Genomic DNA, 22,288 nt, shown 5'->3' with positions numbered 1-22,288 from the left:
TTAAAGTTATGTAGCTACAACCAAATATGAAGAATGGTTCCCTATTATCTACATTTTAAGGTTCTAGTTGATTAGCGTGGCATACAAACTCTTCCATTATTTGGATCCTTCACTTTCATTTCTAGCTATTCCCTGCTGTGACGAAAACCTTTCCTAAGAAAGAAAACTGCTTATTATCCCTGATTGTCTTCACCCCTCTCCCCAGCACAGATAGCACTTGCTTCTGTGCCTTGCTCATGCTGCCCCCATTTCCCAAAATATTCCCTCTCTCCAGTCAGACCCCCCTTGGTCCCCTTTTTCTGGGGCTCACTGTGTAAGACTCATATGTCAATAACCTCTTCCGAGTAGTGTTAACATATATATTCATGGATTACATACCTCCCTCCTTTCTCCTGCCTTTTGGCTTAGGAATCTCTCTTCTGTGCTTTTTATAGGACTTTGTTTTTACCTTTCCTTTCATGTTGTACTATAATTATCTGTTTAGTTATGTTTCCCACACTGGACTGTGAGATTTTTGAGAGCAAGAGCTCTTTTATTTCTTTGTATTCTCAGCAGTTAGCATAATGTCTGACATATAGTAAGGTGGTCAAAAAGGAACCTATTGTCATTTTTCAGATGAAATAATGAGGACTTGAACTAGGCCAGTGGGCAAGAAGGATGGGTGGGATAGACAGATTGTTAAAGAAGTCACTTTGGATGTCAGTGAAGGTAGAAAGGTAGAAATCATGGATGATTGAGGTATGCAACGTGAGTAAATGAGTTTAACGTGCAGGTTTTTGACTTGTTAAATTTGAAATATTTGCTGAACATTCTAGAGAGATGACTAATAGGTAACTAGAAGTATGGGTCTACCTATTAGGAGATAAGGATTTAGGAGTCATCAGCATAGAGGTATTAATTAGGGCATATGGAATAGATAATACAGGTCAGGAAGGAGAGGAGATATAAAAAATGTGGAGTAGGGATCCTTGGGGAAAATCATTTAATAGGTTACAGAAAAAAGAATAAGTAGGGAAGTATATTGATTGTCAGTGATGTCCAATAACGAAGAGAGGTTGAAACAGATGAGAGTTGAGAACAATATATTTTATTTGGAATTTGGAAGGTCATTATTGATCTTTGAGAGAGTAATTTCAGTCCAGTAGAGGGAAATAGCAACTAGATTGAACTAGGTGATTGAAAGAGGCTGAGAAACGAATGATGAACAAGTGGAAAAAGCAAGCATATAGTACTCTTTACAAATGTGCTTTATGGAGAAATGATACCTTGTGGAAAAAGGGATGTGATATCACTTTCTTGAGGGGAAGGTAGGATGGCAATAAAGTTTTTGTTTTATGTTTTGTTTTTGGATGGGAGATGGTCATGGAAAAGTTTATCAATTGGTGTTCAGGAGCCATAAGAAAGAAGACTTGAAGTCCAGAAATAAATCTTTAATGGAACAAGGGAAAGAAGAAAAGGAAGGGGAGAGTCTGGCGTTAAGATCTCAGATGATACTGTTATCCTTGCAAGTGGTGGGGACACTTCTTCCTTGGGCCCAAAAGGAAAAGAAGTAGGGAGAAGTAGAAATATAGAAACATTTAAAGGTGGTATGAGGGAATGTGAAGGATCTATTTTCTGTGAAGTAGGCTACCAGGTCATTAATTGCAGGGTAAGGTTTGGATAGGTCAGGGATAGGATAGATGGTGGTGGCAGGGTGGCACAGGTTATTTTAGAAGATTGGTAAAGGACAAAGGATTAATGGTGAGGCTGCAGATAGATTTAGGGCTCAGTTGAGATTGAACTATGGAAAAAATAAAGCAATAATATAAATACTTAAATAATATGTATATTTGTTTATATATTTTTTTCCATAAAAGGGACTGAAGAAAAGGACAGGGCCCTGGAGAATTGCTTATAGTTACTCATTAGGATTAAGTGAGGCAGATAGTTAAGGACAGTGATATTTGCTCTATAGTCCTAATGCTTGGAAGAATTGAAGAATGGGTGCAGGGTCGGGAGTGGGCTGCTGCAGACAGCAGTCTGGCTGTCAGTGGACTGAGAATAAGTCCTGCCTGGTCGTAGGCCAGTGTGATCCAGAGTCAATTCAGAGTATTTAATGCATGGCTGATAATATTTGAGATTTAGTATGAGAAGGTGCCTTCCTTCCTTTTCTTTTCTTTTCTCTTCTCCTTTCTTCCTTCCTTCCTTTCTCTCTCTCTTCCTTTCTTCCTTCCTTCCTTCCTTCCTTCCTTCCTTCCTTTCTTTCTTTCTTTCTTTTCTTTCTTTCTTTCCTTCTTTCTTCCTTCCTTCCTTCCTTCCTTTTTTTCTTTCTTTCCTCCCTCCCTCCCTTCCCTCCTTCTCTCCTCCCTCCCTTCCCTCCTCCCTCCTTCCCTCCCTCCCTCCCTTCCTTCCTTCCTTTCTCCCTCTCTCCTTGCTCTGTATGTATATCAATTAAAGTATGTAAAATAAAAGCAACAAATAGATTGTAGATAATTTACTCTATTTTAAGACAGTGAATTTTGTACAGAAAAGTAGTATTGGCTGGATTATGAGCTCTTACTGCTTAGTTATTCATTCCTGGTTAAAATATCTCTGGTGGCCTTACATACCCTGTAGTAGTTATCAACTAATAGATTTCAAAATGCAAAGACAGCCCTAAAGAGATAATTTTTTTTTCTCCAAAGTATTTTGTCTTCTATCAGGAATTTGTCATTAGGTATTATATAGACCCAGTGGATAGGTTCATCTCTGGCATGGATATCTGACAGAAACAGCATTTCTCTCAATTATGCTTTTTCGTTAAAAAAAAACAAACAGAACGACTCTGAAAATGAAAGCATAATTTATGTACCTCCTATAAGAAATGCGTAAATTATGGGAAATAATAAAGGAGCAAGATATAATTGAAAATCAACAGCTCTACGAGTTAAGAACCTTCTCTCTACGACTCAATTGTTGTCAGTTACTGCTTAACTTAACGCTGGGTTTTCCTTTTTGCTTTCAGGAAAACCTTTAACTTACGCCCTGGGTGTTGCCTGTCCACAGTTTCCTGGTGGCTCACCGCTTCTGCCTGCTCCAGCCTTGCTCCGGCAGCTTCAAGGCTTCTGGGCTTCAGAGCTTGTTGTGAAAGCTTGCTGCTTTGGCCTGCTACCCCTGCTTCAGGTGTCAAAAGCTTTTAATTAGCTTGCTTCCTCTAATTACCATAACTAGGCCCTAATGTGTCTGCATAACCTAGTCTTAGGGTCTGAAAGGAGAATTATTTTTAGCCATTCATTCTTCCTTAAAAACTCTGTACCCTGGCTCTCCTGGGATTCAAGGGAGAGTGAAAGAAGTTTGAAGTTATATTGCATGATTCACCTTTGATAGCCTCTGTATATGGGCTAGTCTTCAGTCCATAGGGGCACACTGGCATGGGCATACTATATTTTTATAGCCAGTGTCTGCTCTAATTGGTCAATGCCCATGCTGTACCAATTTCTAAATATTTTGACTATCACTACCATATATATAAATTGCAACTCCATAGAGAGGATACCTCTAGCTGGTTTAGTGAACTCTTTGTAGTGTTTTTAGTTTGCTTGTTAAAGAGACTCAGTATTTTTTTAATTAAATATTTTGAATACAGACTGATCACTAACAGAACAGTTTATAAAAAACAAATACAGTGATTTCCATACAGATTAACAATGATCACCATTAACATGGCAATAGGAATCAAGACTATAGGCATGATGAATGGGAAGATCTCTTCAAGAACCTGTAGAACTGTTCAGTACTCATAGCAGTAAATAACTCTAGCTCTGTAATCAGGTAGTGAGGACTGTAGAACCTACTTCAGAGTGGTGTAGGAATTGATTTTGGCAGTATATGTATTGTGCTCAGCCCAGTGCCAGTCACAGTAAGCTTTCTATAAATGAGTGTTTTTGTTTATTATTATTAATAATAAGTGATGGTAGACATTATACAGCAGAGATGAAAAGGAGACAAAGACACGGAGCAATAAATAGTGAACAGTAACAATACACAAAAGATAATAAAAGCTAAGTTGTGAAGTTGAGACTTTAAAAGCCATACATAATTGTTAAGAGAGCAACATGAGCTGGAATAATCTGGTACACACTTAAACCTTAGGATACAGAATTGTATCTCTTTTATCATAATGCCTTATTTTTATTTGAGTTTCAGTATCAATTTAGTAGTGTACTTGAAGCTGAGTGTATAGATGCCTTTCAACTTTCTATGTATATACACTCATATAGATTACAAATCACTCGTGATTTATTCAGTAAATATTTATTGCGTACCTATTGATTCCCAAGCACTGGGCACATACTAGTGAACAAATGAGAAAAAAATAATACCTACCCACATAGAGCTTATGTTCTAGTGAGTGAGGCAAACAGTAAGCAAAATACATAAATAGAATATACAGTTTGTTAAGTAAAAAGAGCTAAGGGGAAAAGGAAGCAAAGACATGGGATAGAAAGTGTGAAAGGGCAGAATGACATTTTAGAGAGGGAGTGAGAGAGCAAACCATGTAGCTATAGGGGGGAAAGACCATTTGAGACCTACAGAATAATAAGTGCAAAAACACTAAGTTGAGATTGAACAAGGTGATGAGTATGTTTGGAGAGAGTGATCTAAGAGGAGAGTAATATGAGATCTGGGAGACCACGATATGTTGGACCACGCTACTTAGAAGTTATAGCAAGGACTTTGACTTTTACATGGAGAGAGATCAGAAACTGAAGTTTTGGAGCAGAGTGTCATGATCTGAGCTAGTTTAAACAGAATCACTGTGGCTGATGTTTTGAGAACAGATTTTGGGCTGTGAGAGCAGAAGTAGAGAGGCTAGGTAGGATAGTCCAGGCAAGACATCATGGTAGATGGGAATGGTATGGACTAGAGGAGGAGGTATGGCAAATTCTGGATATATTGAATGTAGACTAGATTTGTAGGACTGCATGCCAGCTGCTTCTTGGATATTGAAATTCTGTTTAATATAGTATGATCATTCCTAAGTTATACATTGTATCTATAAGTGATGATTCTTAAATCATGTTTAAGAACTCATTCATTTACATTTGTCACCTACTGATTTTTCTGTAGCATTTGCAGTTTTTCTAACATCATAGTGCTTTTAATATGCTGTCTTTAAAGACAGCTCTATATTTGGTGTTTTTAAAAACATGTCTTTGTTCTGTATTAAGTTTATCATCTTCCCGTCCATACTAAGTGTACTCTTCATTTTGATCAAATTATATAAGAAAGGACATTTTAACGCACTACCCTCATATGTCAGTTAGCTGTGGTTCTTGAAAATCTAGAACCTGAAGTTAGATTTCTAGGAGAATCTTCTTCTCCTTCTTCTTCTTCTTCTCCTCCTCCTCCCCCTCCTCCTCCTCCCCCTCCTCCTCCTCCCCCTCCTCCTCCTCCCCCTCCTCCTCCTCCCCCTCCTCCTCCTCCCCCTCCTCCTCCTCCCCCTCCTCCTCCTCCCCCTCCTCCTCCTCCTCCTTCTTCTTTGTGAAATGAACATGAAAATGATCTGTAGTGTTAAAGGAGAAAAGCAAGATCAGTTTTATTTTATCACTTCATCAACTTCATATTCTTGTCTCATCATGTCATCAATTTGATAATTTAAGAATATTTTCTGAACTGACTTTTAAAAAAATTGAAGTATAGCTGATTTACAATGTTGTGTTGGTTTCTGGTGTACAGCAAAGTGATACAGACACATATTTTTCATATTCTTTTCCATTACAGTTTATTACAAGATATTGAATGTAGTTCCCTGTGCTATGCAGTAGGACCTTGTTGTTTATTTTATATATAGTAGTTTGTATCTGCTAATCCCAAACTCCTAATTTATCCCTCCCTCACCCCGTTTCCCCTTTGGTAACCGTAAGTTTGTTTTCTATGTGAACTGACATTTTTATTTCACCACATCCCACCTCATTCCAGAAGAGTTTTTAAGCAGCTCATGAAACTGTTGTAAGATAGCTTTGAGAATGTTTTTCACCCTGCAGCAGCATGGCATTCCTGATTATCACATAGATGTGTAGTATGGGTCTCATTTTGGCCATTATCAGCCACACTATAAATACCTCAGTAATTAGTGGTCATTTCATGATCAGGATGAGGTATGGTATTCCATACTATCCCACCCCATGCTTCAAATTTTATATGTTCTGCACATAAAATGTAGAAAGGGGAATAGAAATCATATCCCCTAGAAATACCTGATTTTTAAAATGTTTTGATGCCTGTCTTTCTCAGAATAAATATGGCATAGAAATGTATAGCTATATACTTTATGTTTATATATAAAAAAATTAATTTTAGTGTACAAACTTTAATAAACTTCTTTTAAACAATATATTGTGAACTTTTCCCTATTAAATAGTATTCTCTAACAACATTTTCAAGAATATTAATAATTTTCTATTGCTTGTGATATATTCAGTCAGTTTCACCTTTCAGAATATTTAAGTTATTTACAATATTTCACTGTTGGAAACCATGCGTAAATATTGTGGCTTAGTTTTTATTTGTACATATATATGTTCATTTGAGGATATTTCTAACTATATTTCTATGTTGATGTATGTGTCTTGGGTATAAATTTATAAAGTTGGAAGTTGAAGAGATCAAAGCTTCTTATTTCCTAGTTAGAGAAATTGAAGAAATTAGGATGTATAACGTCTACCACATATTAGTGATAGAGTAAACAGCACTTGAGAGATTGGGTTATAATGTGCTTAGTGCAATGCTTGACACATAATAATAGCTATTGCTTATTGAACACCTATTAAGTGCCAGACCCTGTTTTAAATATTTTATACTTGTGTATAACCCGAGTCTGGCTGTAGAGTCTACACTATCACCACTACCCTGAACAGCCACAATAAGTGCTAGCTCAGTGTTTGAGTGTTCAGTAAGTGCTAGCTTATTTCTACTGCACAGCTCTATAATCCAGAGGTGGTTTTGGTTCCAATATTATTTGGATTTTAGAAAGATAATTTAATACATATACTCTATTTTATATAACAGTCCTATTGGGGTTTTGAGCACAACCTCATAAGCAAATGCATTGGTGTTTCTGCAATGAAGCATGTTTATCTTTACACTGAGATTAAAAAGAAAACAAAACTCCCCCAAAACTATGCTTAGCCTGATGTCAGTATATGTTGCCAAATGAATTATGAAAACCCTTTGGCTTTTAGAATTGCAGGTAAGGGATTGTGGACCTTCATAAAACTCTTAGAAGAGTAACTGGCATTTAGAACACACTCAATATGTGTTGGTGAATACTGCTGCTACTATACTGGTTATCATCAGATACTTATATACTCATGCATAGAAAATTCGTGAATCACACAGTGCTGGGAGGAGTTCTTTTCACACCACATGACCTGAGAAGGGCAAATCTAAGTGTTGGAGTCTTTCAGCCATTCTTCCCTAAATCAGAATAAGAGAGGGCTTAAGTGATGGCCGTCCTTATCTCTTCCCTGTCTCAAGTGCAGGCATGTCTGGCTCTATGCTCCTGTCCCTCCGTCTGTCTGTGCTCCCAGTTGTGCAGCATATGATTTGAGTCTACAGAATAGTGAAACTTGCGTTTTCCGACTTTCAGAGATCCTAGTGAAAAAATGTTTCAAGTTTTTCCTCGCTCTTTATCACAGCACTCCCCCCCACCCCGCCTTTTTTGTGGTGAGAACATTTAGATCTACTTTCTAGCAACTTCCAAGTATATAATACAATACTGTTAACTGTAGTCACCATACTGTACATTAGACCCCCAGAACTTACTCATCTCTCATCTTATAACTGGAAATTTGTACCCTTTGACCAACATCTCCCCGTTTCCCTCAACTCCCAGCCCCTTTCACCACCTTTCTAGAATTAGAATTCTAGAAATAGAATTTTCTGTTTCTATGAGTTCACCTTTTTCAGATTTCCCATAGGAGTGAGATGATACAGTTTTTGTCTTTCTGTTTCTGGCTTATTTCACTTAGCATAATGTCCTCTAGGTTCACCCATGTTGTCACAAAAGCAAGATTTCCTTCTTTTTTATGGCTGAATAACATTCCATTTTCTTTATCCATTCACCTGTCATTGGGTATTTAGGTTGTTTCTGTATCTTGTACAGCCCCTTTTCTTTAAACATGAACCAACTGATCCGTCATTTCTGCAGATATGACCAGGTATGACTAAAGACTAAAGTGACTGCATATGAATTTGAGATATTTCTTCTTCCTTCCCACCATTTTAATTGATGAGAAACTGTAATCACAGTCATTAGTATAACCATTTATGACAATTACCAAGATGTATTCTAGTTTAGATAATATTATAGTATTATACACTGATTTTAATTATATAGTCATATTATTGTTATTGCACTCTGATCCAAAAATAAATTTATTAAATGCCCCTGATATGTACATTTGCTATTAAGATTTAAAAAATTTTGGACTTGAGTTTAAACCTATTCTCTATGCTTAGAACTATCCTTTTGAACTGTTTGAAGATATGTTGTATATAGTTTGTTTTCTCCTTCTGTACATTAGAGTAGTATTTGTCTTCTCCCTACTCCACCCGCCCCCAGTAACTGGAAACAGCCTTTGTCTCCTCTTCTGTAGTTCAGTCTCTGCTCTATAGCATCCCAAGTAAGCTGCAAGGGCCCTTTGAGATTATCTAGTCAAACTGAGGGAGAGAAGTAGAAACAGAAACGTAATCAGTTTGTTGAGAGTGAAAATAGGGGATTACTTATTTGTATTTGACAGTTTTTTGATCCATAACTAAAATACAAAATACAGAAGTATCTGCTCCTTTTTTTGTTGGAAAGGTATGTGTGAAGTCTACAATTTGTAGAGATGTTAGCCTTAATTGATCTTTAGGTTTTGTGTGTGTGTGTGTGTGTGTGTGTGTGCACACGTTGGGGGTTGTGGTATAGTGTGTAAGAATATGTGGCGTGTCAGTTTATGTCATACTGTTTGATACCCATGAAACATGTTTGTTTTGGCAGCTGGCTTTCCCTGTAGCATCGTGTTGGAACTTGGCATGCAGTGTTTAAGCTCTAGTTATTTCATTTGGTACATTTTGGTCAATTTCTTAGTGCTAGTAGATACTGAGTTTAAATTCCAGAGCAGAAAACTTGAAAACAAGAATATAATATACAATCACCAACCGACACCATGTTCAAAAACACAGTTGTTTGTTTGGCACATGTTCACTAATGTAACTTTTTCAACTGACAATATTATTTGATTTAGGATCTTAGAATTTGAACTGCATGGAAATCTGATAATTTTGGTATTTATTTTTTTTTTACAGAGAGGAAAAAGGAAAATGGATGACTGAAAAAAGTATTATTTGTCACATTTTAAAAGTTGTATTTCCTTTCCTAGGTTGCTGTAGTGAAACTAAAAAATGCAGATAAAGTATTTGCCATGAAAATATTGAATAAATGGGAAATGCTGAAAAGAGCTGAGGTAAGATTCTAATTATTGGAATATTTAAATAATATTTTAGAAATATTTTTAGAGAAAAATAAAATTATAGAGAGCCAATAGGTCTTTAAGTATCATTTAGTAACCTTTTATCTACGATGGCATTATTTTTTAAGGCCTAAGAGACAAATTCAATAATTCACAATTATGATATAGTTATGATGAATGTTACATTTGTGATGCTATTTTAATATTATCTGAAAACCAAATGGAAACCCTTAGAATGTCAGGCTTAGACACTTATGTTAAAAGGATGTGTGGAAACCAGTTTCTTTTATAGGAAGAAATTTTGTAGTGATTGATATCCAATTTGATATAACTTGTTTATATTATTTATCTTTATTCTGCTATAAGCAAATTCAGCAGGAATTTTGAATATGGCCTGTAAGAATTCTGTTTATTGCTGACTATGCAGTTAAATTTATGTTTTGTTTTATATTATTAAAAATGGGAGTAAAATCTGCTGTTGCAAGAGTTGTCAGCATTTTAATCTTGGTGCTAGATTTGAGGGAAAGACTGACTGGAATGATGTTGAAAATATCTAATAGCCGATATGTATGTCAAACCTGACATTACACGTAAATTTGGGGAGTGGTTCTGGAGGTCTCCTGCTGTTCTGGGTTATAGTGAGTTGCTCAGTGAGGTAGGGCATTCACAGGCCTCAGGGAAGCAGAACTTACCAGTGTGGAAGTATTTTAATATTTTAACTTACAGAAGGATTATACTGCTGAGTAGGCTGAGTGTTAGCTCTAGAGGGTAGTAAGATTCATAAGAGGATAATGATAAATTTGCCCTTAGAAATCTTTCTGTATATACCAGTACTTGTAGCAACCTGAAAAACAGCAAATACATAGGGAAAAGCAAAAATGGTTCCCATGATGATAGATACATACTGTGGTAGTGAAAGTAAATATTTCAATATTTCTTTCTTTTAGAAAATTTGAAGAAATAACAAAACACAAAGAAGAAACTAATAATCACTTGTATTCCATCACTTAGAATTAATAACATTTTGGGCAAGTTTTGCTTTCAGTCTTTTTTTTCTATTTGCCTACTGAAAAAAACTGCACACATGAAATTACAGATATATTCTTTGTAAAACAAATAATAGCACATTACAGGTAAAGCTAAAGTACTCTTTAACTATACCCTGCCCAAGTCCAGCCCCTCTTTACCTCCCAGAGGTAATTACAGAGGTAATAAAATCGTGTTTAAAAGAGTATCTGGAAAGTTTTATGTCACTCTCTGACATATGTGCCAGTGCCCGTTATATTCAATAACTTCAATATTTACTTTTGTATTTCCCTAAAACTGAATTGCCTTACTGTCACTGGTCATATTTTCCAGGTAATAAACACTGAGATTGAGTTTAGTATGCAGTCTATTTATTAGGGGGTGCTTTTGAAATTGTCATTGACAGACGGGAAAGGAGGTGAAATATGATTTGTCAGGGAGAAGTCAAGCTGCCCCTTCAGCCTCTGTTGTTCCAACAGGGATCCGTGGAGCAGAAATGGTCCTTCAGAGTTGTCCTGCCTTGGGCCAAATGGTTGACCTTTATGCACTTGCCTCAGTTAGTCACTGGATACGGGCTGCCTCCAGAAGGACATGGCCTTGGACTAGTAGGCTTTCGTTGGCTGAGACAAAGCCTGGAGGGGCTGACAGCATTGCCAGCAGTTGGAACAATAAGTCTTATTATTAAAAATTAGTAAAGAATTATGTTCTAATTGTTTCGCAGAACTCATAATTGTAGTGGTTTAGTGTTCCAGGGTTAGAACTTTTAAAAAATTTAATTGAAGTTTGTACTTACTTTTTATGATGTTGGATATGTTGGGGAAGAATTTTTTTTTTTTTTAACATCTTTATTGGAGTATAATTGCTTTACAATGGTGTATTAGTTTCTGTTTTATAACAAAGTGAATCAGTTATACATATACATATGTCCCCATATCTCTTCCCTCTTGCATCTCCCTCCCTCCCACCCTCCCTATCCCACCCCTCTACGTGGTCACAAAGCACCGAGCTGATCTCCCTGTGCTATGCAGCTGCTTCCCACTAGCTATCTATTTTACGTTTGGTAGTGTATGTATGTTGGGGAAGAATTTTGAAAAGAAAGGGTAACTGGTTTAACTTTCATTACTCACTGGAGGAAGTGGCAAAATTGAAGATAAAACAGGAATAATTAAAAATTATTTTGTTGAATTAAAAATCATTAATATGTTCTGTTTCTGGGGCAAGATGGAATAGATGTGCTTCTTCCTATCTTTCCCATTAAGTACAGGTAAAGACCATGGACATTACATATAAAACAGATATACAAAGACTCTGAAAGGCAGAGAGAATGTGGAACAGCTAGGGGCCTTGGGACCCAAGGAATGTCACTCATTCCTTGAGGTCAGTATTATTCTGATGGAATAACCAACCAGATAAGGACCATACAAAGAAAGTTAAAGATCAATATGCCTCATGAACATAGATGCAAATATTAGCAAATAGAGTTCAGCAATATATAAAACAAATCATACACCATGACCAAGTGGGGTTTATTTGAGGGATACAAGGCTGGTTCAGTATTTGAAAGGAACTTGCCCCAAACTATTTGAAACTTTCATTTTTTAGGAAGAAATTCTACATTGAAACTTTTAAAGAGGAATTCATTTTAAAGTAGGATGGAATTATATTTCTGTGCTTGAATTGTCAAATCCTTTTTTAAAAAAACATTAAAAAGAAACCCATTCTGATCATTACTTATCTAATTTTGGAAAACTGGTCCTACCAGTGATGCTTAATGAATTACAAATGAGCAGCAAAATTTCTTACTTTTTAAATCTGTGTATTGTGATACTTTAGAACACTATTCAGAGATTTACCTCCAACCTGTTTGTCATATTTATTTCTATTTAGGGTATGTAACAGATATATAATTAGTGGGACATGGATTATTTGAAGATACTAGGAAATTTGTCTCTTTCTATACCTGGCAGATAGATAATTAGTAAATAATCTTTTAGTTACAAAGATTAATATCTCTAAAGATTCATCATTTACAAACTTTGTTAGTGTGTCAACAATCACTTAAGTTAACTTCTCCTAATCTATTCTGTGAATTTTACTTTCACTTCAAATTTATTCAACTCTTATTGATTTCACTCATATAGGAGATGTCTTACTCATTTCGTTGGAAGATGCAGTATAGTTTACAGAAATGCTCTCCATCTCAAGAGTCAAACCTTTCCAAGGCTCAGTTATCTTATTTATTAAATAAATATAATTGTCTCTATACCATAAGTGGAGGAATAATATATCTTAGTTTAACTGTGATAGTACTGGTTTATGCCTATTGTCTTATTTTTGTTATTGTTGTTAGCCCTGTTTTATTATTTTTATACATGTATGTGCCAGTAGTAGTAGTAGTAGTAGCAGCAGTAGTTAATAGTAGTAATGAATTGAGGTCATTAGATTGGAACTGCCTCTACTTCCTGATCTGCTACGTATAGTAAAAAAAGAAAATGCAAGCACTCTAGAAAATAACAAGTAAAAAAATGAAAGCTTTTTTCCCCCTCCCTCAGATGTCCAGTCTTTCTGTTCAAAGTAAATCATTATTAAGAGTTTCTTATTTATCCTTAATAGAAAATTTTACTATATTGGAATCATATTAAAAGACTGATTTTTTCACAGTGCTTTTATCACTTAATAATATATATTGGATTTTTCCATTTCCATATTTATACATTTACCTAATTCTTTTTTTTTTTAAATAAAGTATTTATTTATTTTTTATTTTATTTTTGGCTGTGTTGGGTTCTTGTTGCTGCGTGCGGACTTTTCTCTGGTTGTGGTGAGCAGGGGTTACTCTTCGTTGCAATGCGCAGGCTTCTCATTGCAGTGACTTCTCTTGTTGTGGAGCACGGGCTCTAGGCACGCGGGCTTCAGTAGTTGTGGCTCACAGGCTCTAGAGCGCAGGCTCAGTAGTTGTGGCTCACGGGCATAGTTGCTCCGTGGCATGTGGGATCTTCCCGGACCAGGGCTCGAACCCGTGTCGCCTGCATTGGCAGGCGGATTCTTAACCACTGCGCCACCAGGGAAGCCCTACCTGATTCTTTTTAATAGTTTCATTATACTGAATGGATATATTGTTTAGTAGGATGATTTTTTTTTTTTTAAACATTGATGGGCATTTAGATTATTTCCACCTTTTTACTATTTTTATTTGGTTATTTCACCAAATCTAACTATGTGTGTTTAGCAAAGAGAAATTTCAAAACAAGAGAGAAAATAGTGCATCAGAACTAGTCACGCCACCTAAGAAGTATATGCAATGTAACATAGAAATAGAAAGGACGTGAAATACTGTTAATCAGAGATATTGCTGTTGGCTACCCTGAGGTACTCCAGGTTGTGTATGCTGAGGTTGAAGGGATTTTAAGGATAATTTTTACGCTAAGGGATTTTCACGTCCTGCTGACTCTAGAATTTATCCACTCCCCAGATTAAACTCCTCAGTAGTGGAACTCCTGGGTTGTGTGGGGTGGGTATACCTTTAAACTTCGATAGCTATTGCCAAATTGTCTTCTAAAAAAAGTTGGATCAGTATATCTTTGCACTCATAGTATGTAAACATGTCTGTTTTCTCACACATTTGCCAATTGTGGATGTTATCAAATGATTTATGTGACGTATCTCATGTTTGATTTGGTCACCAAATATATATTAATAAGGAGATTTAAAAGTAAATTGATGCTTTGGTGTGTAAGAGCTGATATTTGAAGTTCTTGCATTTTGCAATTTAAAATTCCACTTGTTTATCTATTTTTTAAAAATAAAAAAAACTTGACTTTTTTCCCCTCAAATATTAGCTTAGAGAGAATGATTCAATTATTATTTGAAAGTCTTTTTTTGTGGTAATACTTCATGGGTGAGATAACTCTTTATTACTTATAAATTAGAAGCCAAAGTAGATATATCATGAATGGATTTTCTCATTTTAACATGTGATTTCCAAGTATTTGGGCAATTTGGATATTCTGTATAAGAATGTTGATCTGATGATCAAGGCTCAGTTATCTTATTTATTAAATAAAGATACTTGTCTCTATACCATAAGTGGAGGAATAATATATCTTAGTTTAACTGTGATAGTACTGGTTTGTGTATATTTAGGGTGTGACTAGTCAGGGTGTGACTCAGGGAGACTTTGGATCTAGGGAAGAGAATCATGTGACAGTTTTGCAGAATTATTATCATTTATATATGGTCTGTATTAACTTCTGTTTCAGCATAGGTATTCCTTTTCTTCTTTCTTTTTAACCAATAACCCATTAAGGATAAAATTTAAACAGTATATAACTGAATATTAACAATGTAAAACTGCACAACACTCAAAACCATCACTGTGCAAGTAGAATGTTTGATTGAATAGAAACTGAGTGACAGAATCTGAAGAAGCTATATGGTCTCCAGTAACCTCTCCTTTGTGATTATTGCATTCTTAGAGACTCAAATATTCTTTTTTTTAAGGGAGGATTTTAAAAGAATCTTACTTAGTTTTTTCAAAAATGTAATTGAAATGGACATTATTAAATGTCTTTATATTGAATCCTTGGTATACATGCATCATGGTTGGGTTAATATTGATCTAGAACAGGGTGTTTCAGCAGTGGCACTTACGACATTTGAGGCCAGATAATTCCATCTGGGGGCTGTCCTATGCATTGTAGGATGTGAAGCAGCATCCCTGGCCTCTTCCCACTAGATGCTGGTAGCATTACCCCTCACCCCTCCTCAGCTGTGACAACCAACTGAGGACAGTGTGATATACTGAAGCAAAAAAGGAGACTGTGCTTCACATCTAAACTAAGTATCTGAGGCATTAATAGGAATAGTCTATAATACCTAAGTATGTATGGATAAAATCATATGATGTCTGAGATTTGCTTCAAAAAAATCCTCTGTATATATACATATGTGTGAGTGTTCGCATGTATGTGCGTGGAGGAAGGGTGGTGGTAAGTGGGTGAGAGTGTAGATGAAATAAGATTGAACAATAAAATAATTGTTGAAATTGGTTGATGGGTACATTGGGGGCAGGGGATTATTTTACTGCTTTCTCTTGTATATGTTTAAAATTCTATATTATAGTTTATATTTTATGTTTTTAAAAATTAATTTATTTTTTCACTACATAGTTTAGAATAGATTAGAATCTACTAAAGTTAATCTGTTCTGTTGACAGGTAGTCTTTGGAGCTTTATTTAGTTTGGAGTTATTATTTAGTTTGGAGTCATCAGTCAGTCACATTTCCAGATTCTAGCTGGAAATGTCTTTAAAATTTCAGATAGCTGTCCTGGTAAGATAAAGCCAGGAGAAAGGAGTCTCCTAGGCTTGACAGACTTCACCACCTCTCTAAAATGTTAGCAGCAAACCATAATTTCAGGTCAGTTAAAGTCTAAAACAGAAGTTAGTTGTATGTCAAGTGATTCTATTTTTCCCCCTAAAGTGAACGAAAGCATAATATTGTAGATTTTAATAGTTGAATTGACAGGTAAAACTGCCCATTCATTTGGTTTAAGCTTTATTTGTTTTTAAAATTTTCCTTGGTGATGCTGTTTAATAAATGGCTTTGGAAATTCTATTGCATCAAATAAAATTTATGGAAATATGTGGAAAAAAATTAAGGTACGTAATTAGGGTAAATTAAGTAATGCTAATTGTTTTGTATATCATGGCTGTTGAATTTATCTTGTGGGAAATAAATTATTAGGCACCTGCTATGTGTAGAATACTGTATGATGGTTTTTCAGTGTGTATGGAATGTGGTACAGCCATTAAGAAAAATTAGGTCTCTATGTACTGGTGTGGAAAGCTGTTCAGATATATTATTACTTGAAAAAAACGACTTACAGAGCACTGTGATCTCATTTGTGTAAAGGAAGAAAAGATAGGGGAGATGGGATGCCATATGAATATAGTGTGTGTGTGTGTGTGTGTGTATATGCTTATGTGTATATAGAAATTTTCTGAGAAGAAATTCAGCTGAGTTATTGGTAGTAACCTCTGGACATAACAGCTGGACAGTGAAACTATCAGGGTGTGACTCAGGGAGACTTTTAATTTCTGCTGTACCTTTCAGTTCTTTTTGGCATAGCAGCTTTTTAATTAAAAATTTAAAGATATATTATAGAATTATAAAGTATCATGTAAATTATTTTTTATTTTTAGCCACACATTTCTAAGGTTCTCCAGGATATATCTTTATAATAGTGGAAATATAGCCTCAGAATAAATTAAAACTTTTATAAATCAGTAAGAAAAAGACAGTTCATTAGAGAAAATGGGCAAAGGGAGTTTTTCAAAGAGAAAACTCAGATGTCCAATAAGCATATGTAAAATTATTTATTTACAGGGACCTCTACTCAATGCTCTGTGGTGACCTAAATGGGAAGGAAATCCAAAAAAGAGGGGATATATGTATACGTATAGCTGATTCACTTTGCTGTACAGTAGAAACTAACACAACATTGTAAAGCAACTATACTCCAATAAAAATTAATTAAAAAATATGAGTGCAACAAAAAAAGATTTATTTACACCTGTAATTAGGAATATGTTAATTAAAAGAATGATGAGATATTATTTCACACCCATCATATTGACACACACTTAAAAGTTTAACAATGCCAAGTGTAGTTGAGGATGTGGGGAAAAGGGGAGATTTCATACACTGGGGTGAGGGTAGTAACTGGTATACCACTTAGGAAAGAAAATTGGCTGAATCTGGTAAAGCTGAAAACGCTTAAAACTAGTATTTCTGTTTCCAAGTGTATACTCTAGGGAAACTCTTGCAAGTCCCCTACAACGAACGAGTTCCGTTCCCTAGAGCGCGTTCGTAAGTCCAACTTGTTTGTAAGTCCAACAAAGTTAGCCTAGGTGTCCAACTAACACAGTCGGCTATATAGTACTGTACTGTAATAGGTATATAATACTTTTCACACAAATATTACATAAAAAACAAACACAAAAAATAAAACATTTTTAATCTTACAGTACAGTACCTTGAAAAGTACAGTAGTACAGTACGACAGCTGGCATACAGGGGCTGGCATCAAGTGAACAGGCAAGAAGAGTTACTGACTGGAGGAGGGAAAGGAGGGGGGAGATGGTAGAGCTGAAGGATCATCAGCAATAGGAGACGGAGGGCAAGCTGCAATTTCACTCACGCCTGACACTGATGGCAAAGGTTCTGGTTCCTTGCTGGATTCAATTCTATCTACCCTCTTGAAAAAACGATCCAGTGATGTCTGGGTAGTACTGTACCAGCTACATCACCGCTGCTTTTACACTTGCTTCCAGACATCCTGGGCTTGAAATAAAAATACTGTACTGCTGTACTCTATACAGTGCTGTACAGTAAAGTATACGCAAAAGCACAACCACTTGTAGAGGATGCATGCATGTGGCAACATATGCCAGACAGGTGAACTAACTTACGTGATTGGACATGCCAACACACGTTCGCATCTTTGAAAGTTCACAATTTGAAGGTTCGTATGTAGGGGACTTACTGTACATTTGTACAAATATATTCATTGCAGCATTGAAATAACGCAAAATTGGGTGATTTTCATGATTGGGGGGTTACATAAATAAATTCTGCTGTATTCCTACAATGGAATACCATAGCAATTAAAAGGTAAACAGCCATTATTGAGTAAAAAGGGATCTCGTTGCAAAGGGATAGATGAAATTACACTATTCATGGAAGTTTTCAAAACACAAAACAATTCTATTGTTTTTGGACACATACATGTGTAATAAAGCATGTGATGGGAAGAATATATACTAACTTCAGATTATTCATTTTCTCAGAGGGAGAAGGGACAGGAATGCTCTAGGAATAAGAAGGCTACAACTTGTATCATATTTTCTTAATAACAAAAAGATCAGAAGTAAATGTGACAAAATGTTGACATTTATATTATCTAGATGGTAGATTGGACCGTGGTTGTTAAATAATTCTGTGTATTTTTCTGATTTTTTTGAGCTACAACAGTATTTTTAAATATAAAATACTTTTAAGTGTACTGTTCCAGTTGTTCAATTTCTGAGGGTTCTTTGAAACTTGACTTATTGGAAAGTCATATAATATTAGATGTAGTCCCTTTTCAGAACAGAAAGTGTAATAAATATTTTAAGCAATTGTTTGCATAATATATTTCCTAGTTTTACATGAAGTATTCTTTATCTAAAAAAATGTTTTTTTCCTTTTCAGACAGCATGTTTTCGTGAAGAAAGGGATGTGTTAGTGAATGGAGACAATAAATGGATTACAACTTTGCATTATGCTTTCCAAGATGACAATAACTTAGTAAGAATCTTTTTATATGTCTCTATATCCTTATTAATTTTTTATTGGCAGAATTTAGCATTATTTTCTCTTAAGCATTATTTAAATGTAAATGTTATTTAGAAAACCACTGAATTTTGGAGTGTAAGTTGTTTATTTTGATATGTGATTTCTTTCCCTGGGTAATTCAATACCTTTCCATTGGAATTTTTTATGTTTTTTAATAAATACGTCAAAACTAAATCCAAACAGATTTACATTCTATAAAAGGTGGTCAGGATTTTTTTCCATGATTTTCTCAAGGTATCTTATTTGTAGTATTCTATTACTATTTAGAATTTTACATATTTTTCAAAGTTGTCATGTGTTACTTTAAGTAGAGCCATATTTAAAATCTAGGCTGTCTTAATTTTATATTAACATCATGAACCACTTGACAAAAGAAGTTAGGAAAGAGCTTGGAGGAAAATCAAACTGTTAGAAGCACTACCAATTGAAGATTGAAGAGATGAACAAGTAAATAGGAAAACAGGTGATATCTGTCACAGTAGCGTGTACAACTCCTTGGCCTGTTATTCAAAGCTCTTCATTTTCTGACCCCAGTTTTTATTTCAAGGTTTATTTTTTAGCATACATGTGTTGAGTTCCTGCTTTGTGCCAGCTACTACTACTATGTACTGAGATGTAAAAATTAATAAGACATTTTTCATTAAGTTGATAGATATTTATTGGACATGTGCTGTGTGCTAGGCATTGTTCTTTAGATTATAGAGACTCAGTAGTGAATAAGACAGACAAAGGATCTCTTTTCTTATTCTTACATTCTTGTGAGGGGAACCAGACAAGGAATTCACAGTCAAGTAAATAATATTTTCACATTGTTTCATATAAGAAAAATATAACATTTATTCAAAGGTATGAAGTCAATAAGGGCTCTTCTAAGACAAATGTCCATTGGCTAAACCAAGAAGGGAGAAGAGGCGGAGATGGCTTGGTGAGCATGGAGATTTGAAGCCACCTGTTATGTTCCTTTTGATGAAGGATAGAAAAAGAGGCTTGGGGATGAGGGAGGAGAGATGAGAGAGTCACATAATATATAGCACCTTATACGTTATGGTAAGGAAATTAGACTTTTACAGTCATGAGTTTCAAAAACAAATTTTTTTTTTTTTTAGAAACAAATATTTTTTTGATCATGGAACTCTAGTGTGTGTGTTTTGTAAAATGACATTATATCTGAAAGCCTATACAATGAAGCATATAGAAACGCAACTGCCCTGACTGATCTCTTAGCTTCCTCCTTCCGCTTTCCTTCATGCTTTCTCCGGGTTCTTTCACAGAGCAAGTTTGGAAGCTGCTGTTTTAGGACTGTAGAAGGGTTTGTGGCAGGAAAGGACTGAGGTTGTTTGAGGGATGAGAGGAAGGCTAGTGTGATTATGATAAGGAGGGGAGAGAGGTATAAAATGAGGCTTCCAGAGTGTAGGCCATGCAGAAGAGTTCAACTTTTATTCTAATTTCCAGGAGGGTTTTAAGGATAGTGTGATAATCAGTTTTATATTTTATATAGAACATCCTAGCAGCAGTGTTAAGGATGGATTTCAGGGGGCAAAACTAGAGAGACTAGTTAGGAGACAATATTCAGGTGACAGATAATGAGAGATTGAATAAAGGTGACAGTGGGAGGTGATGGTTTCAGGTACCATTTAAGAAGTAAAATAATTAGAACTTGTGTTTGAGTGAGTGTCAGTGGAGGAGAGAGGAGTCAGAATGATTCCCAGTTTTCTGGTGTCTGACTTGTGGGATTCAGTGGTTGGTAGGTGATGAATTGAGTTGGGGAATATAGGAGGAAGAGAAAATTTAAAGTAGGTGGGAAGATGATTAGTTTAATTTGATATATGTTGGGTTTGAATTGTCATGTGAGCCATTTAATGTGTTAGATATGTAAGTCTGGTGTTTCTGAGGGTGTCTTGGATTTCTTATAGATCAGATTTTGGCAAATTGTGGCCTGCAGCTCAAATCTGGCTCACCACCTATTTTCGTACAGCCTGCAAGCTAAGAATTGTTTTTACATTTTTAAGTAGTTGGAAAAAATCAAAAGAAGAATATTTTATGACATGTGAATATTATATAAAGTTCAAATTTCAGTGTTTATAAAGTTTTATTGACACACAGCCATGCCCATTGATTTATGTATTATCTATGGCTGCTTTGTGGCAGAGTTGACTAGTTGTGATGGAGATTGGCACTGTGACAGAGGGTAACACACTATATGTGTTACTTATTGCTTTGCACTGAGTCAGACTGCAAAGTCCAGTGACAGTTATAACTTGATAGCATTTCAATTTATAACTTGATAGCATTTCAAGTGCTATATCATGACATTTTATTATTTTTAAAATTAACAGTGCATATGCCTCATGTCAAAATAAGAAAAGTAGACTTTTCAGTATCATGCTTTTAAGGCACAGTAGAGTGTGGATTATTTTGTTAATGAATTAAATTACAGCATAGTGTTTATTGCACAACTACACTTCACTTGTATTAATAGAATACAATAAATGTCTACATTGCCAAACTGAGCACTCATCACAACATTCCTAACTCACAGGAAAGCAGCAGTCAGAAAAGTTAGAAAATTTAAAACAATATCTTATCACAGCAGAATTTTTTCACAAAATAAAAAATGAAAATGAGGCTGCAACTGTAGTGAGTTCCTGAGTGGCTCATTTACTAGCCAAGCAAGGAAAGCCATTTACCAATCTTGAGTTAATTAAATCATGTTTGATTTCAGCAGCCAAAGAAATGTGTCCACAGAAAATAAACTTGTCTAAGACTATTAGCCTTTTGGTGAGAACAGTTGCTTCAAGAATCGAGGACAATGGGAGCAGCATCAATGGTGGATTTTAAAACCAGGGAAATAATCATTTCCTGTCACACTGAGAGGGTTTCTTTGACTCTTGAGTTGAAAGATGGTGCTGATTCTGCTCAGTCCTTGTTACTTGAGGAGTCAGTGTTTGAGTTTGAAATAGCTGAGGAATTAGCCTCTGTGAATATCTTGTGTGGAATCATTACAGTCATATTATTTTCAAAGAAGTTGAGAAAACACTGATTTGATACAACCTGAATTGGAATCTGCTAAAACATATTACAATTGAGAGTGGTAAAAATATGTATGAGCAGGAAAAGGCTTATTTGGGCAGATTTACAAATCATATGAAAATATTAGTTGCTTAAAGCATGTAGATGTTCATTGTCTTATTAATCAGCAGGTAGTTTGCAGCAAATATTTGAATCTATCGTGTGTTGAACCAGTAGTATCAACGTTGCGCTTCATTCAGTTTTTTGGAAACAGCTATTATCATTTCCATGGATTTTTATCAGAAACCAAAGCTAAACATTCTTGCTGTACCATACAGCCATTCACTGGTTTTGCAGTGGTAACATTTTATTGCGATATTTT

General features: G+C 35.3%; 1 protein-coding gene across 4 annotated transcripts in view; it reads left to right on the top strand.

The window, feature by feature from the left end:
- The window catches only part of CDC42BPA (CDC42 binding protein kinase alpha), a 326,370-nt gene that overhangs the window by 95,983 nt on the left and 208,099 nt on the right, over window positions 1–22,288 (top strand). For all 4 annotated transcript variants that reach the window (XM_061187371.1, XM_061187370.1, XM_061187369.1 and 1 more), the window contains exons 3-4: window positions 9,387–9,470; window positions 18,754–18,849. In XM_061187371.1, the coding sequence (XP_061043354.1) occupies window positions 9,387–9,470; window positions 18,754–18,849 (180 nt within the window). The remainder of the gene's footprint in view (window positions 1–9,386; window positions 9,471–18,753; window positions 18,850–22,288) is intronic.

The sequence above is a fragment of the Eubalaena glacialis genome, chromosome 3 (genome assembly GCF_028564815.1).
Source record: "Eubalaena glacialis isolate mEubGla1 chromosome 3, mEubGla1.1.hap2.+ XY, whole genome shotgun sequence".
Taxonomy (NCBI): domain Eukaryota; kingdom Metazoa; phylum Chordata; class Mammalia; order Artiodactyla; family Balaenidae; genus Eubalaena; species Eubalaena glacialis.
Note: the sequence above shows the minus strand (reverse complement) of the source record. Positions and strands in the feature narration are given on the sequence as shown.